We start from the raw sequence: 18,526 nt of genomic DNA, 5'->3' as shown, positions 1-18,526 counted from the left end.
AAATGAATATGGTACAATTTTCCCTATATGTGTGTATATGTAATATACATGGAAAAAGAAAGAGGGAGGGAGAAAAGAGAGAGAGAGAGAGAGAGAGAGAGAGAGAGAGAGAAAGAGAGAGAGAGAGAGAGAGAGAGAGAGAGAGAGAGACAGACAGAGAGAGAGAGAGAGACAGACAGAGAGAGACAGAGACAGAGACAGAGCATTTTCTAATGGAAAGCAACTATCCAAGCAAACTCCACTTCATATTATGCCTCTCTCCCATCTCCCTTGACAGGATGGAATAAGCAGGCACAGACCAACATGTTAAGGACATTATTGGAGTCCTGAGAGTCATATAAATTAAGACAACACCTTTAAATGCCATAAGCATTCAAAACAAAGATGATGGCTTACCCTTGCTTCCAAAGCAACACCAACATAGTGTGCCCCCTTGGATGTAGCTGATTAATAGTGACTGCATTCTCAGAATTCAGGTATTTTTTTCCTGGTTTGGATACCACTCAAGCTCGTACCTGCAGAGCCTGAAGATTGCAAAAGCAAAGAGGTACCTTTCTTTCTCCCCAGATGTTCTGGTTCATATTGCAGTATTTTGGGTGAAGGAGAAGCCACCATCCTTTTCAGATTCCTGGATTTACAACCAACACCACTATTTCTACTTAGGAACTATAAACTAGCTTTCACTCCATGCCTACAGGCTATTGGAACAGACTTTAATGGCTTCTCTCTAATGTTCAGGACCATTAGGAGAGAACAAATCAGAATGGAGATGAAAACCCAGTCAAAGGAGTCCCTTTGGGCAATCACAAAGTGAAAACTTTACTAAAGCTTATAGTGAGATGTACTAAAAGTTGTGGGTTTCTGCATCGGCTTCCAATAAGCAGGTTCAAGTTGCTAGAGAATAATTGAGCCAACAATTATGTGCAAATTTCTTTCCCCTTTTCTCATGGTTGGAGCAGCAGAGTATAGGGGAGAAAACCACTGGAAGTCAGGAGAGTTTGGCTTGAAGCCTGGCTCCACCAGTAACTAGTTATGTAATATTGAGTAAGTTACTTGCTCTAAGACTGACATTCCCACATCTATAAAATGAGAGCATATAAAATGATGACCTCTGACATCCAGTTCTACCATTCTCTGACTCAATTTTTTCACTCTTTGAGATAGACTTTTGATGGTCTTTCATGAGTCATGGGTCTATCTGCAATTTGAAGGTTCTCCTCATGTCTAATTTAATTCAGATTTTCATATTACATTGTTGTGAAGTCACATGATAAAATTCAGTTTCTATCTTTTACATGTACACATATACAGCATATGCCTATCCATTCCCCTCTCTACATACACACTTTTAGAATCCTGTCCAAAGGCCTTACTGCCTGTCTTCCTTATTCTGACTCTATAGCTTCAAATATCAGAAAAGCTTTAGATTTAGAAAGTACCTTAGTCGTATATGAAATATGTGTCTACCCTCCAGAACTCCCAGACTATCAAAGGAGACAAGACAATAATGGAAAAATTTCACACAGACATAGTATTCATTTACCATTCTGAACACCAATACACATTATATATATATGCACTTTACATATATGGGTATATAAATTTACATATATACACTATATATATATATATATGAAGACATACTGTCTTCTGTTATGGATTAAGTAATAAATAAAGAAGAGACCAGAAGTTCAGAGGAAAGAAAATATATGGAATATTCTGGATAAGATGGAATCTGAGGTGGCTTTGAAAGCAACAATAAAATTTAAGTTAGTGGAAAGGAGATAATTTGAATGGTTAAGAACTCATAGAATTACCCTTGAGCTGGAACAGTAGATGGCTTTTCTGACACATTCCCAGTTACATTTATTGCATTTTTGGTTCAATATTTTTCCATTGCTTCATTACCTCTGAGGAGCTTCCATTTACATTTCCCAGCTATGAACAATTGGTTTTGTTTGCAAAGTAATATCTTGACCTGTCAGGTTCATAATTTCCATCTAGATCTTAAACTAGAGTTAAAAAAAAATTCCTGAAGAGGCAAGAGGTAGACTTTGTTCTCATCTTCTTTCCAGGATATTGTCAGGAACTGTAGCTTTTCCATTTAGTCTCTTAAATCTTTAGAGCTGTTCCATTCATGTCTAGTTCTTGTTGTTGCACTAGTTGATACCTGATGTCAAATTCTTCATATATTTCCTCAGTTCTCCCTAACTACCTCAGCCATCTTGAGGTACTACTCTACTGATCTTCACTGTCAGATTTCCACACTTGAAATCTATTAAATGTTTAACTTTACCCTACATAGCATTTTGACCAGGATTCTCTGGAATATAGAAATTAGCATCTATAAAAATAATTTTTATTATCAAGATTTTATAGTACATATTGTAACACAATGCCTATTCCATTCATAATTTTATTTCTTTAGAGATGAGTGTTTCCTATGAAATACTGATTTGCCTAAATATGTTCTTTGGAATCAATACATGTCAAGATGGAATGTGATTGTACTTAAAACAAAGTGTCTCATGCAGATGATTATGTGCAAGTATCTAATCCCCCAGACTTCATTTTAAGGTGCCTGAGGACAGAATATATCTTAAGATATATTTGTATTAACATGCAGTTTTTATTTATCATTCTGGACATCAATATACATTCAACATATATATTAAAATTGTAGCATCTTACAATTGGTTGGAAGAGGTCTCAGATACCATCTAGTCTAGCTTTCATCTCTACATAAAAAAGAATCAACACCATGCTGAATAATTGTTTCGACAAACTCTGAAAATTTCACTCAAGTCTTATTCTAATGTTTTATTGCAGATGACAATGATCCATACTTATCAAAGGCTATACTACTGAAGAACATGTTCTGTAGGAGAATCTTAATGGAAAAGTGGAGAGAATGTAGTACCTCAGGTCAGGAGATCATAAGTTCAAATCCAGTCTTAGATATTCAATAACTATATGAATTTTGGCAAGTTGGTTAATATCTCTGTGCCTCAGTTTCTTCATCTGTAAAACAGAAATAAATAATCTACCTCATAGGTTAGTTCATGAGAATAAAGTGAGATTGTGTTTGTAAAGAAATCTGTAAATCTTGACAAGCTACACAGTCATTTTGAAGAACAATCTGGAATTGTGTCTAAAGAATTATTAAACTTCCTACATGGTCTATTTATGAAGGTGACTAGAGAAAAAAGGAAAACAACCTATATATTCTAAAATGTTTGTCGCATCTCTCTTTGTTGTGTCAAAGAACTTTTAGTATCAGAAATTCATTTCCAGCTGCCGCTGAAGCCAATTCTCTTTGGGTTTTTTTTTTTTTTTTTTTTTTTTTTTTTTATACTCAGTGAAAATGAAAAGAGCTAATCACCATCATCTTCCATGTGACTAGTCCTCATATATGCGAAGACTATTAAATTATCCCTTAATCCATTCTTAATCATTTGAACTCTTTTATGTTTTCCTTCCAGTTAGCATAGAACATCTAATAGCATCACTTTGACATGCCAAGTTATTCGTGTTCAGCTTGCACAATGGAGATTTCCATCAACATCTATTGATAGGTATAACTTTCATCCTCTAAAATCGTTCCTTCTCTATAAATCAATGACAGACTGGAAAGCAACTCATCCATGAACTGAAACAGTAGTTTGTTTTAAAAGAAGCATAGATATTAAAGGCTACATTTTTATTAGTTAAAGAATCATTCATAGCAACAAACAAACAAAATCCAGGACAGTTGACAAGACTTTTGTGAGTCCTATGTGGGTCATAAAAGGAATAATCTTTATGATAAGTTGAGATAAGATATCCACAAGTTCTGAGACTAGTTGTTTCTCTTGTAGTTATCATAAGGAAACATCAATTCTTGGAATTTTCTATACAGTTAACTTTTTACAATGCTAAATAATATTTCAAAAGAAGTTTCACTAATCACAGAAGCAAAAGGCTTCCATGGGAGAAGAAGAACAGATTCACATATATATTTGCTCTAACATCCACCTAAGGTCTTTGATTAAAAGAACTCAAGAGAATAAATATATCTAAAAGAGAAATGTGCCCAGCGTATTCTGTATGATTAGGAATTAAGATATATGCCCTATTAAAAGTCTCACATTGAATATATAAATGGTATACATAATGTATATATCTATATAAATATACATATATATGCATATATATGTATATAGATATATTTGTATGTATATGTATCTATATAAACATGCATATACATACATATATGAATATATTGCACATATCACACATATAGATATGTACAAGTATGTTTACACATATGTATATGGGTACATATGTGTGTATGCAATTTTCTACACCCAAAGTTCCTCACCTTTTCAAATAAGGGAGGAAAATATATTGTTTCCTTTCTTAATTAGGACCAAATTTTAATTTCCTATCTTTCACAACCAATTTTCATTGTTGTTGCTGTGCTTTCTATTTACATAACAGTAGTCATTCCTTATATTTTTCCTTATTCTTCTTACTTCAATTTACATGAGTTTACAAAAATCTTTCCATGTTTTTCTATATTATTCATATTCATTATGTTAAAATATATTCATATTTCAAGTTTGATTTAGCCATTCAGTCAGGCAGCTAAATGGTATGGTAGACATAATGCTAGGATAGAAGTCAAGAAGACTCATCTTCCTGAGTTCAATTCTAGACCCCAATGCCAATCAACTATTTGATTCTCGCAAATCACTAAATACTGTCTGCCTCTATTTCCCCAACTGTAAAATTATCTGGAAAAGGAAATAGCAAACCACTTCAATATCTTTAACAAGAAAACTCATGCAGGGTACCCCACAGAGAGTCATTTGTGACTGAACAACCAAGGAATTAAGAGTTTCAAAAAGACATTCATTAAACTGAGAGGGGGGGCTACTATATGCAAGGAAATTTTCTAAAGATGTTTTAAGAATTATTTCATCTGGTTAATGTTTTAAAATTGCTTAATTAAAAGTTGATAATGATAATTAACTAATACTGCTATAAAGAAGCAGTATGGTTTAGTGAATAGGGAGTTAGACTTGAATACAAAAAGCATGCTGGAATCTTTGAGTCTCACTTTTGATAAATACAGACTGTGATCCTGGGAAAATCATTAAACCCCTCTGAGTTCTAGGAAGTACTCTAAGATGATACTATGTACATTTACAATGATAAGCTAAGAAGAGGTAATTCAAAAAAAGGAATTTCCTCACTTGGGAATTCCCTAAACAAATGAAATGAATGAAGTGAGCAGATCCAGGAGAACAATGTATACACTAACAGCAAGATTATGAGGTAGTCAACCATGATAGTCTTAGCTCTTCTCAGCAATTTGGTGACCCAGGACAATTCCAATAGATTTAGGATAGAAAATGCCATCTACACCAAAAGAAAGAACTATGGATACTTAATGTGGATCAAAGCATAGTATTTAACCCCTTTTTGGGGTTTGTTTACTTTTTTGTTTCCTATGTTTTCTTCCCTTTTGTTCTGATTTTTCTTGCACAACATTACAAATATTAAAAACATATTTAAATGGATTGGACATATCTAACCTATATTGGATTGCTTGCTACTTTAGGGAAGGATGTTGTAAGAGGGGGAGGGAAAATTTTTGGAACACAAAATCTTACAGAAATGATTGCTGGAAACTATCTTTACATGTATTTGGAAAAATAAAATGCAATTGAGAAAAAAAAATAAAGTCACAAGTCAAATTCTTATTCCACATGATCCATATCAAGGTTTTCCCTCCATTATTATCACTTGCAACCTATCCATGTCTTCTTATCCTGTCCAGTCCTTGACCCATATATTATTGCAAATATTTTTAAATAATTCAGCAAACATGGAGGATCTTCCCCTTAATCTTTTAATATTTCATGGCTACCACTGCAATGCTCTGACTAGTCATCTGTTATCCTCTGCTTTTGGCATAGGAAGAAGGATCATACATAATCCCTGACCTCCTGCCCAATAACAGCAACCCAATGACAGTAGATAACCAATGTCATGGGACAGAAATTTCAAGGATTTGGCCTTTGATCATCAGTGGTGGAAATGTCAATTGCAGGATAGGGGAAGAAAAGAAAATAAGAACTGAGACTTCAAGACAGTATCAGACAGAAAGTCCCCTGCATGAAATTAAAATACTTTGATTTACAAAGCATATTGTGTCTGTTTCCCACAAGTCATTTGTTAATAAAATGGTGAATATAAAATTTTCATTTTAAAAATATGAGCTATTTATGGGAACCTTAAAGTTAATTTTTTTGGTAAAATGAGAATAATCTTGTAATATAAAGAATTTTCCATTGATTTTTTTTTGCTTTATTTCCAATATCTCTAGATCTCACTTTTAGTGAAATGTGCCAGAATGAATTAATTTTGGTGTTTGAATTTCATTAAATAATTTTAACATATTAAAGAGATAGTCTTATACTAAAAGGACACAATTTTTTTCTTTATAAATAGAAAAGTGTTTTTAGTGAGTTAAACTGCAGAAATCTAAGAAGGGAAGAAAGGGGGGGACAAATAAAAATTAAGTATAGATTGAAAATCTCTCCATTTCAACTATTTTCAAAATCCTTTGATCCAGCAATACCACTGCTAGGTCTATATGTTAAAAGGCATAAAAAGGAGGAAATGATCTATTGTAGCAGCTCTTTGTGGTGGCAAAGAATTTGAAATCAAAGGGATACCCATCAATTGGCGAATGACTAAACAAGTTGTGGTATATATTTGTAATGGAATATTATTGTACTGTAAGAAATGGCAAGCCAGATGATCTCAGAAAACCTGAGACTTACATGAACTGATACATAGCGAAGTGAACAGAACCATGAGAACACTGTTTACAATAACAGCAATATTGTTCAGTGAAAAACTATGAATGACTTAGCTATTCTCAGCAATACAAAGATCCAAAATAATCTCAAAGGACTAATAATGAAGCATACTGTCCAGCTCCAGAGAAAGAACTGATATTGACTGAATACAGTCTGAAGCATACTTTTTTTCACTTTTTTTTCATTTTTTCTTTTATTCAAGTCTTCTTGTACCAAATGACTAATATGAAATGTTTTACTTAATTTCACATGCATAACCTATATATAAAATTGCCTACTAACTCAGGGAGGTAGGAAAGGAGAGAGGGGAAATAGAACTTGGTATTCAAAAATTTAAATAAAAATATTTTAAAAGAAAAATCTCCATTTCCCAAATGAACTTTATAACTAAGTGCTTAATAAAGTTAAAAATATGTATCACTATGGAAAGAATTCCCTAGTTGAAGAAAAAAGAAAAGAACAGGAAGATTGGTAGCAATTGGATTTAGACATTTTATACCATGTATCACGATAAGCTCAAAACAGATCTATTACCTGAATATTTAAAAGCATTAAAAACACTCCAAATATATAAATAGTTTATATTGTATGTGTATGTATGCATATATACATACACACACATACACACACACACTCACATATGCAAATATATAAATAGATAGGTATAGGTACCAGTATGTATATGCAATGCTCTACACTCAAAGTCCCTCAGCTCTTTAGAGAAGTAATGAAAATGCATTTTGTTCTCTCTCTAATGGAGCTGTTTGATTATTATAATTATACAACCTGCATATACAATTTTTTGTTGTTGTTGCTGTTTTTTCTATTTATATTATTGTAATCATTGATTGCATTTATTCCTGGTTTTTCTTATTTCAATTTCTAGGAATTCACCTAAATTGTTCAATGCTTCTCTGTATTCTTCATACCCAACATTTTTAGTTATATTCCATTCTATTCATATCTCACATTTGGTTTAGTCATTCCCCTATCAATACACATTTATTTTGTTAGGAAGGAAGGAAGGAAGGAAGGAAGGAAGGAAGGAAGGAAGGAAGGAAGGAAGGAAGGAAGGAAGGAAGGAAGGAAGGAAGGAAGGAAGGAAGGAAGGAAGGAAGGAAGGAAGGAAGGAAGGAAGGAAGGAAAGAAAGAAAAATGTTAGTATATATGGACATTTCTATCATTGGATGTTTGGGGGATATATAGTTAACAATGGGATATTTGATTCCTAGATTATGAATCCTTGAACTATTTTTTAGCATTAATACAAATTGCTTTCCATAACAATTGGACATTTAAAGGACAGCTCCAATAATAGTGCATTAAGAATATCTGTATTTTCATCACTCCAAAACTGATAATTCCCAAATTTTGTCATTCTGGCCAATTTTCTAGTTATTAGATGAAATTTCAGAGTTGTGATTTGCATTTATCATATTAAAGATTTAGTATATCATTTCAAATTCTGTTTATACTTTTCTTAAGAATAATTTGTTCTTCATCACTTTTTCAGAGGAGAAGTCTTATACATTTGTATTAGTTCCCAATAAATTTTGGGTATCAATATCTTTTAGAGATATTTTGATTCAAAAATTCTCTTCTATCTCATGTGTGCACATATATATATGCATATATACTTATACTATCTCATCAAGAGCTTACCTTTTTTCTACTTACATGATTTGATTTATGCAAAAGCTTTTCAATTTTCATGAATCATATTTATTTAGTTTGTCTTTTTTGATCATTTCTGTACATTTGGAAATTTTCCTCTAGATGTAGCTGTGAAATATACTTGAAAAGTTGATAGAGTTCATGCATGATAATATTATATCATTGTATAAATACTAGTACATTAAATCATTATTATTAGAACTGTGCATTATTCTAAACATTGTGGAAAGCAATTTGCAATAATGCTAAGAAAGTGATTCAGATATTCCATTATTAATATTATATCCCCATGGAATTCAATGACAGAAAAAAAGTGAAATTTTAGTAATAAAGACCTTAAAAATATCACCCCAAGATGAAAAAGACTAAATCAATTGTGATATATAAATAGGCTGTAATATTACCACATTATAAGTAATGATGAATGTGAGGAATACAGAGAAACAGGGGAAGACTTATGTGAACTCTTGCTAATGGAAGAAGCACACAAGCAATGACTGCAACAATGTAAATGGAAAGAACAGTAACAATAAAAATTGGATGTGAAAGGAAGGAAATTATAGCAATCAATCTTGAACCCAAAGAAGAAAGGAAACAACGTATCTCCCTCCCTTCTTTGAAAAGGTGAGGGCCTCAATTGCATATATTGTCAGATGCTGTTAATTTATTGGTTATTTTTACTGGTTTGTTTTTCTTCTTTTATTCGTGGCTTTCTGGAAAAGAGAAGGAAGAGGAAGGGGAAGGAAGAGAAGATTATAACATTACTAAAAGTGAAAAGAAAAGAAAATCTTCACTTCCATACCTTCTATCTATGAACTTCTAGCATCTCAAAATCAGGGTTTGAAGGGACCTTAGGGATTTTCAAACCAATTTCCTCATTTTTGTAGAGGACGGAATAATTCTGAGAGAGAAGTAATTTGCCCAGAGTCACACAGCAAGTCAATGACAGAGCCAGAAGTAGAGTGAGTCTCCTGAATCCTAGCCATGTGCTAGCTACTATTTCATAGCTGCCTTCGAAAAGAAGTCCAACTTGTACAATAACTCAGCATTTCAGTTTGAGATTATTACTCTTCTAAGATTTTTTTTATATTTATGTTACATAAATAAGGAGATTTTTGAAGGTGGGAAATGGAGACAGCATTGTACATGAAGAACAGTGACAAATGAGAGGTTCAATCAAAGGACCCAAATTTTTAAGCCAGCTCTGCCATTCACTCTCTGTTCTATCTTGAGTAAGTAACTTATTTGGACATCAGCCACCTTAAATGTCATATAAAGACTGTTTGGAGAATATGTTCTAAAGTTTCTTCTAGCTCTTAAAAATACAAACTCCTTTGATTCTGCTACAATGGTAGAGGCCACAAGCAAAAAATAAAAGTGATGATAGCTTATTGTGTGAAATGATAAGATAATTGTCATTTCTAGTAGATTTCACCACTAGCTACTAAAAGAAGCAGGAAAACCCATTCACAAAAGCCATTATCTGCATAAATCTCATTTGCCTTTGTAGAATGCAAATCTTGGCTATAATCAGCTGCTGTTCATTGACATTTAGATCTCAGGATAAAGTTGGCCCCCAAATACTATTCTGAGTTATGCTCATCTGCATTTCGAAGTTAAAAGTACAACTGGGGATAATTGGTTTGATCAGGGATTACTAATGAGTTGTGGATGTTTTTGTTCCAATCATTAAGATTGGTAGACTTAGCTCATTAGAACATGAGGCTATTTTGCTACAAGCTACTTTTTCTCACTGACTGCTTAGTGAACAAAGTCCAGGATTGGTTTTGGGATTTTCAAACCAAAGTCACAGGAAGAAAAATGTCATAAAAGTGTGTTTTATCATATGATTTAATGTGGATTAGGAATCAGAAATCTGAAGCTTCTTCAGGAAACAGCTCTGCCACAGCAAAGCACTTGGACCGGGAAAGACTTTGGGAAAAGCCCTTAACCTCTTAATTTCCTGATCTTTAAAATAATACTTCCACTGTTCTACTCAGAGGGTTTTTATGAAAGATCATCTGGGGAGCACCTTCTTCCAGTCACCTCACTCTACCTTCCAGTTCCACTGGACATTTTAAACTTCATTTTAGGGACCTATAATCTTATCTGCTAAGAGTTTATCTTATTCTGGAAAGATTCATCAAATCCACATTACCATTCCTGAAGAGTAAACCAATGACTCTATGCACCATCTAGGCAAATTCCCAGACTAAAATTTCCCCACCCTGGCCTTTATTCCTTTCTATATTCTGACATATCTTAGAGTATATATTCCTCAAGGGATTTATATATATGAAAAATTAACTTTTCATTCATTCATATATTTACCTTGTACTAGGTAAGATGTTATTATTAATGTTTTACCTTGTCTCCATTTTTTCCAGCCATACCCATTCTTGGTTATTAAAAAAAATGATTAGTGGATTGAAACTGAAATACTTGCTCTATCCAAAACTGCCAGATTCTATTAAAAATTATTACCTTCTGGTAGACCGATTTGTTATAGGTTATGCTATTTCTACATTTGGCCCATGCCAATTAATATAGTGTTTCTTCAGAGCCAGAAAAGACTCAGAAGGGATGTTAGAGGTCATGCACTCTAAACACATTTCTTTCTTTTTTTTGAGAGATAAAAAAACTGAAGCCCAGACATTGAGTGACTTGTCTAGGCCCTCCCACTTAGTAGAGCCAATATATTTCGGGCTGGAACCTGGATCTCCTGAGTCTTAATGCAGTACTCTTGCAATTCTTTAAATATTTACCTCATCAAAATCTTTACAGAGATTGCAGGTTTTTAAGAGTGGAAAACCCCTCAGAGAGCAACTAGTCATTTTCCAAGTATATGTTGAGTATTTTCAAAGGGAAAAGAAAAGCAGCAGTTGTTCTGAAAGCGTGGGCATTATGGGAATTTGTCTTACCTGCTTAAGGAAATGTAATTTAAGGTTCTTCTGGGATACACAGTTTTCAAGCTGTTGTCATTAAATTGTTTCAGTCATGTCTTATTCTTTGTGACTTCATTTGGGGTTTCTTGGCAAAGACACTGGAATAGTTTGCCACTTCCATGCTCATTTCACAGATGAGGAACTGGGACAAAGAGGAAAGTGACTTGCCTGAGATCACATAGCTAGTAAGTGTTTGAGACTAGGTTTAAATTCAAAGATGAGACTTTGGGATAACTCTACCACCTAATTGTCCACCTATGAAATAGGGCTCCCTATTTCAAAGTGCATGAACTAAGAATTGAGTAATGAATTTTATGATGTGGCTACATGTATTCAAATTCATACAATTTGGGCATTATAATTATGTAAAATATGGTGATTGTTTTCAGCCCAATGGAAATATGTAATATGAATTCAAATAATAGAACTATTTCAAGAAGCTCATTATTTGTACTAATTGGGACCTAACCGTAGTCCCTAATTGCTTACACACTGAGTCTTTCAGAATCAGATTGTGTTAGGTTGTTTATTCTCATTCCTGGAAATTGAGATAACAAGCATGGGATAGGAAACAGTGGAGTCAAAAGACTGGAATTTGGATGCTGACTCTATCATTACATTTCCCCTCTCTGGGCCTCAGTTTCCTCATCTGTAAAGTAGAATTGAACTCAATAACCTCTAAGATTTTATTTCAATTTTCAACTTATGAACCTATGATTATAAATTAATCCATTAATCAAAAACATGCACATGAATTTAGCCACTATCCTTGACCTAAGTATAAGCACTCCTAAAGTAGAAGAGAATACAAAGGGAGTAAGTATATATTAAGAAACTACTATGTATACATTTTTCTTTGTTCCTGTATATACTTGCTTCCTATATATTTGTTTTCATGTTGTAGATTATAAGGGGATTTGAGAATAGACAGTCTTGTCTTTTTTGCTATGTCCCTAGCACTAAACACAGTATCTTGCACAAAGTAAGTGCTTAATAAATTGATTGATTACTACTTGCCAATCACCATATAACTTACAGGCATTATCTCAGATGATCCTCAAAACAACTCTATGAACTGTGATAAATTGAACTAAACTCAGTTTTTTTTTCCTATCCAGTTTTCAAACAGCAAGGAGAGGTTGCCCTTTGAGAATTAAGGGGCCACAAGTATCACATATGACTATAAAATCCCATTAAATTTAAGAGCATCAAATCTTCAACACCATGGCATGATCTTACCCAAGGTTTCATCTCTACATAGAAAAAGCAAGCCTCCATTAATAAATGCCCATTAATATGAGGAAATTTGGAAGGAAGACTAGCTGCCTGAATGGCTTTAATGTTATTATTTTTCAGGAAACATAAGGCATACAAAATCTTAGATAAAATGGTAAAGCCATTGATAGACTTTTTTTTTGGTAAAAGATTCCTATCACAACATCTAGGGAGAAATCTGATAGCAGACTTGCAAATGGAATTTCAGATGACTTAATACTGCTTCCCATGGAGCATTTGATTATCCCTAATTCCCAAAAGATCAAACTAAAAGGTCAAAGGAATAGTAAACTCAAGGCTACTTTGATTCAACTGACATGCAAGCATTCAATACCTATTTCCTTATCATCAAATATTTTATAGTTTTCATCCAATAAAGATTTAATTAAGCACGACAAAAAAGAAAATACTAACAATTTTTATTTAATTAAAATGAAATCACAGCCTTTTAGTTCCTGTTTTTAATGTAAGGAAGATGGTAAGGGAGCAGGGAAAAGCATTTTTAAAAGATTTAGCACAGGCAGTAAGATCAGATGGAAAGTTCTCTTTTTTTGTTGCCAGTGAATGAGACTAGTGTTAGAATTGAAGATGGGAGAAGAGGAGGGATTTCCTTGCATCTGGGAGAGTTCATTGCCTTCTCTGGATTCGGGGGTGAATTTCATCCCTCACCAAAAAAAAAAAAAAAAAAAAAAAAAAAAAAAAAAAAAAAAAAGAATTTAACACCAGAACATTTCATTTCTATGCCAGTGTGCAGCAAATGAAAGGTATTAGTTGAAGTTACCTAAAAGGATAAGTAAAATTCTATGGATATTATTATGTTTTTGATATTTTACAGCGAAAGGGGAGAAGGATAAATAGAGAGATGTGAGTATAGTGGAATGCTGGAAACACAGTAACTCCTGAAAGTTCACTCATTTCTAGTTGATCATTTTCTAAGATTATGCACTTAAAATAGAAGCAGAAAGTAAATCACAGGTTGAAGGGGAACATTGGAGCAATAGGAAACACTGCAGGGGGTAATGGTACTTTGGCCACATTTCCCGGAAGCAAAAATCCAGTTCTGGGAAGGCTGACATGACCCTTTACTGCCTAATGGGGGAGCGTTGCACAGGTGGTGGGATGTGACTTTCCATGTGTTTGGTCATCTGAGACTGATCAGCTTTACTGTGCCACAGTTGCTGAGGAAGCTCCAGGAGCTCATAGATGAAGGCATTCAATAGTTCTGTAGCCTAGATAAACGAGCTATACACAATCAGGGTTCTGGGGGACAATTTAAGAAACTCCAAAGATGTCAACGCCAGAAATGACCTGTTCCTTTCCCTAAGGTTTCCCTGAAACTGCATTAAGCTGAGTCAAAGATCATCTGAAAAGCTCAAGTCACTCTTCAGTTATCATGAGATTTTTCTTGTTTCCCTTACGCTTAGACCACCGCACAATAATTCCCCCATGAACTTCAGAGACTTCAAAGTCCACAGGCACAGGTGACCAATGGAGGAATTGTTTCTCAACTGGCAACAGTTTTCCTTGCTGAAAAACGTCTCCAAACCCCTCAAAAACAAACACAAAACCCTGTGTCAAAGGGCTTTTTTGGAAACACAGATTAAGGAGAGTAAGACAGTAACAACACAGACATACAGAAATGCAGATAGGGACACAGTCAACCTCTGGCAGGGAACTAATTCATCTCCATCTGCATGTTTTGTTTTGTTTTAAATTTGCTCTAAAATCACAGATCTTCAGGAATGAAAAGTGAGAGACTAAGCCTTTCATTCCGAGGCAAAAGCCTTCATCTCGCTGCGATATCCCTTTGCAGATTTTGCTCATCCAGCGTAAGTGAGCAATAGGACAGAGACCAAGTGCGCTAAAATCCGAGTTGGACCAGTGTCTCCAAGTGTCTTGTGGAAGCAGGGATAGCAGAAGATGCCAGTATCTCCACGAGTCTCGTGGAAGCAAGAATAGCAGGAGACAGAACTACCGCGTTCAGCCTCCATCTGCCCCCAGCCAGGACCAGGACGTGCCGATCTCAGCTGTGGAAGCCCTAGTTCTGACTCAGTTTACCCCTGAGCACGCGTGCGCGCAGCACCCACACACATACACACTCATGCACACATATAAACCCACACACAGGAGCTCAGGATTCCCGGAAAGCAGAGTATTCAAGACTCTTAGTAATTCTCTAAACACCCCAAGAGTAGAAAGCGGACGCCCAAGAGACACTCCGGGACCAGGGCTGGAAACGGTGGGAAGAAAGTTGAGCCCTAGACCCAGGTTGCGTCCATCCCTCCACGCCCTACCCACGTTTACCAGGTACTTACACAAAGACCCCAAAAAGGAGTACTCGGACCCCGATCTCGATGGCCAGATCCCGCATGGTGAGTCGGAGGGTTGAGCCAAACCCAAGCAGCGCGCTCCTTTCCCGCAACTGGACCTCACACCAAGCTACCCCTCTTTTAAAAAGAAACCGGTCAGAGACTCAGCCGCACCACGGACTTGGATGGGGAGGTGGGGGGGGGGGGAGGGCGGGAAGAGGGAGAGGGGGCAGGGCTCAGCCTAAACCAGCGGCCCTCCAAAGGGCCCCCAGCGAGGAGAGCTCGCCCTGCCCCTCCTCCTCGCCCATTTCCCAGCAGCGGACCCAGCCGCCTGGGGAGCTGCCTGGAGGGGCAGGCGCTCTCCCAGGTAGCGGAGCTGCTGGCGGCGGCGCCGCGGTCCCCACTGCTGCTGCTGCTGCTACTGCTGCCTCTCCTGCTGCTGCTGCTGCTCCCTCTTGCTCTGGATTCGCCTGCGCCCAAGCGCTGAGACCGGTGGGGGAGGGCTGCCTCTCTCTCCTCTCCGTCAATTGGAAAAATAACTTCTTGTCTTCCGCAGCTGTGATTTATTTATCTGGAGACGGGAAAATCCAGGGATGCCGCTGTCTCCTGAGCTTTCTGTTCTTTTCCCTGGCTAGTTTGGCTGGAGGCTCAATCCTTCCCTCCCCAAAGAAACAAAAAAGCTCTTTTCTCTTTACCGGTCTCTTAAAAGATGAGAGAGAGAGACACACACAGAGACACAGAGACACAGAGTTTTGTGGATTTGGAGTCCATATACCACACACTGGCTGTTTCCTGTGATTTCATATTATTTGTCACTCCCACAACTCTAGCACCTTAAATTCATCCCTTTTTGCCTCGAGAATTTCTGCCAAGATTACCTCTCCAAAAAACAACTTCTTGCCTCTTTTCTTGCACTTTCTATATCATAGAATAGATTGGGCTAAGAATTGGGGGGTGGGCAGCATTCCCTACTGTATTGAAACCGCTAGTGTTCTAACGTTAAAAATGCAATCCAGTTTCCCCCTCCCCCTCCCCCTCCAACTCCCAAACTGCTAAGGATTTGTTTGTTTGTTTTTTCCCGATCTAGGGAAGAAAGGGTATTCCTTGTGCTTTCTAAGGAAGGATATCATCTCAAATAAGGAGGCACTAAGCAAAACCTAGTTGCTTCCAAATGAGGTTCATAGGGTTTGGATTCACTGGTGGCTGAGTGTCAAAGAGCTTATCACTAATTGAAGAGAGGCCTGGAGCGTTGTGATGAATTCTGAAGAATTATCTGATGTCCATCACTTGTCATAGAGGCCTAAATTCCTACCTACTTTACACTAGTAGGATTTTTAAAAGAGCACAGAGAAAGGACCCAGAACTCTTCTCTCTGATCATGACCTAAATGGGTATGGGAACTTAAATGATTTTCCTTCTCTGGGTCTCAGTTTCCTCTTCTGTAATATAAAAGTGTTGTATGTGATATTCTTTAAAGTCCCTAACATATCTAATATTCTGTATTTTTTTTCCAATTGGAATTTTACACTTCTCACTAACTGATCCAAGTGTCAAAGTTAATATTAATCTAATAACTAACATGAAAAAATAAACAGACCAGTTACTCTTCATTGAGTATCATTTCTGAAGTGGGATGCTGTGGATAAATATAAAAATGTGAGATAGCTTTACCAAAGGTAAATACAGTCCAAGTCTCTTTGTCCTCTCCCTCTCTTTCCCTCTTTCCCTCTCCCTATCCCTGAGATCTCTCTCTCTCTCTCTCTCTCTCTCTCTCTCTCTCTCTCTCTCTCTCTCTCTCTCTCTCTCTCTCTCTCTCTCTCTCTGTATGTATGCTTCCATCTGTCTCTGTTTCTCTCTCACATACATATCTTCTAGTACCAAGCAACACACTATGTCCCAAGATATCCTATTCCATTTTATGATACCTCTGTAAGGGAGTATTATCTGAAATCATAAATAAAACAAAGAGGCATAAATATTTCTCTTTCCAACTTCTACTCCCATTCCCAGTTTACTCTTTGGGGCCTAAGATCATCTCAGTCATTGTTTCATCCAATTAAGATGTCCTAAGTCTTACAAATAATTATCATGACTGAGTTAATGTTCTTCAAAGACAACTAATTGTGGTGCAATTCAAATCAAACCCTCAGACACTTATTAGCTATGTTATTGAGGGGCAGGTCAAGTAATCTCTAGAAACTTTTGTTTGATTATATATAAACTATATAATAAAATGAGGATAATAACAGCTCCCAGGATTATTGTGATGCTCAAATGAGGTAACATTTGTAAAATAATTAGCACAATGTTTAGTACATAGTAGGCACTTAATAAAGGCTCTCTTCCTTCCCTCCTCTGAACGCCTGCCTTATCATTATTTTGCCTAAACTATGGTACTCAGTACTAAATAGAAAATTCCAAATGTGAGTTTATTAAGGCAGAATACAGAGAAACAATCACCTTATTCCTAGAGCCTCCATTTCGTTCACTGCATCACCATATTGCATTAGCTTTTGGGAGTTCCATTTCACTGGAAGTAATTGCTGTTTATTAAGAACCTCCAGAATTTATTTAGAAAAACTCCTGTCTAAGCATGCCTCCTCCAACTTGGACTTTTGAAGTCAATTTTTTGACATTAAGCATAAGGGTTTATATGTATTTATTGATTTAATTTTATTAGTTTTATCCCCCTGTTCCTGCCTGCCACATTCAAAGAGCTTGGCACACAATAAGTACTTATTAAGTGAAATAACATAAAATAAACAATATTTTAAAAGTGCTTATTGACTGTCAAGAACATTCTGTTTCTGACTTTGTTACCCAGAATATTAGCTGTCCCTCCTAGACTTATGTCAACTTCAGAGTTGATAGCAATGCATCTATGGTTGATTAAAAATAACAATAATGATAATCAACATTTACATTTCACTTTAAGGTTTGCAGAGTACTTTATGTGTGTGATCCTTCCTTTCAGCAATCCAGTAAGAGAGTTGCTTTTATTATCCCCATTTTACAGCTGAGGAACCTAAAGACAAGGGAGATCTTCACTTGCCTAGGGTCAGAAAAATTAGTATGTATCTGAGGCTGTTTTTTAATTCAGGTTTTCCTGACTCCAGGACTGGCAATAAATTATTCACTGTACCAATATTTCCCTCACCCTCTTATCCTCCATCATCCTAACTTCCTATTGGGTTAGCATTCTAGGAAAGTACATAATGCCCAAGAGAAGCAAATACATTATGTCAATTGTGGCTATATTCTGCCTTCATCTCAGAAGATTTACCTGGATCAATTCTCCTTTCACTCCCAATCTAAACCACAAGGTTGCATAATGGTAAATACACAATTAAAATGACAATAGGATTTACAATTGGAAGGTACTTTAGAGATTATCATTGTTCCAATGGAGAAATGAAGTCCGGGAGAAGTATCCCTTTTCAATATCACAGAG

At 35.8% G+C, this 18,526-nt stretch overlaps 1 protein-coding gene across 6 annotated transcripts in view; it reads right to left on the bottom strand.

Moving 5' to 3' along the window:
* The window catches only part of PLPP4 (phospholipid phosphatase 4), a 291,598-nt gene that overhangs the window by 165,506 nt on the left and 107,566 nt on the right, over positions 1-18,526 (bottom strand). The window contains exons 2-3 of one of the 6 annotated variants that reach the window (XM_074295737.1): positions 11,468-11,633; positions 2,921-3,021 (exon numbers count right to left, since the gene is read on the bottom strand). The exons of 2 other annotated variants lie outside the window; for them this stretch is intronic. Coding sequence is in view for 2 of the 4 variants with exons in the window: in XM_074295733.1 (XP_074151834.1) it covers positions 15,082-15,137 (56 nt within the window). In the remaining 2 variants the exon portion in view is untranslated. Of the gene's footprint in view, positions 1-2,920; positions 3,022-11,467; positions 11,634-15,081; positions 15,411-18,526 lie in introns of those variants that run through there. 3 more of the 6 variants (XM_074295736.1, XM_074295733.1, XM_074295734.1) reach the window with 3 other exon arrangements.

Source organism: Sminthopsis crassicaudata, chromosome 2 (genome assembly GCF_048593235.1).
Source record: "Sminthopsis crassicaudata isolate SCR6 chromosome 2, ASM4859323v1, whole genome shotgun sequence".
Lineage (NCBI taxonomy): Eukaryota > Metazoa > Chordata > Mammalia > Dasyuromorphia > Dasyuridae > Sminthopsis > Sminthopsis crassicaudata.
This window is presented reverse-complemented; position numbering and strand designations above follow the sequence as displayed.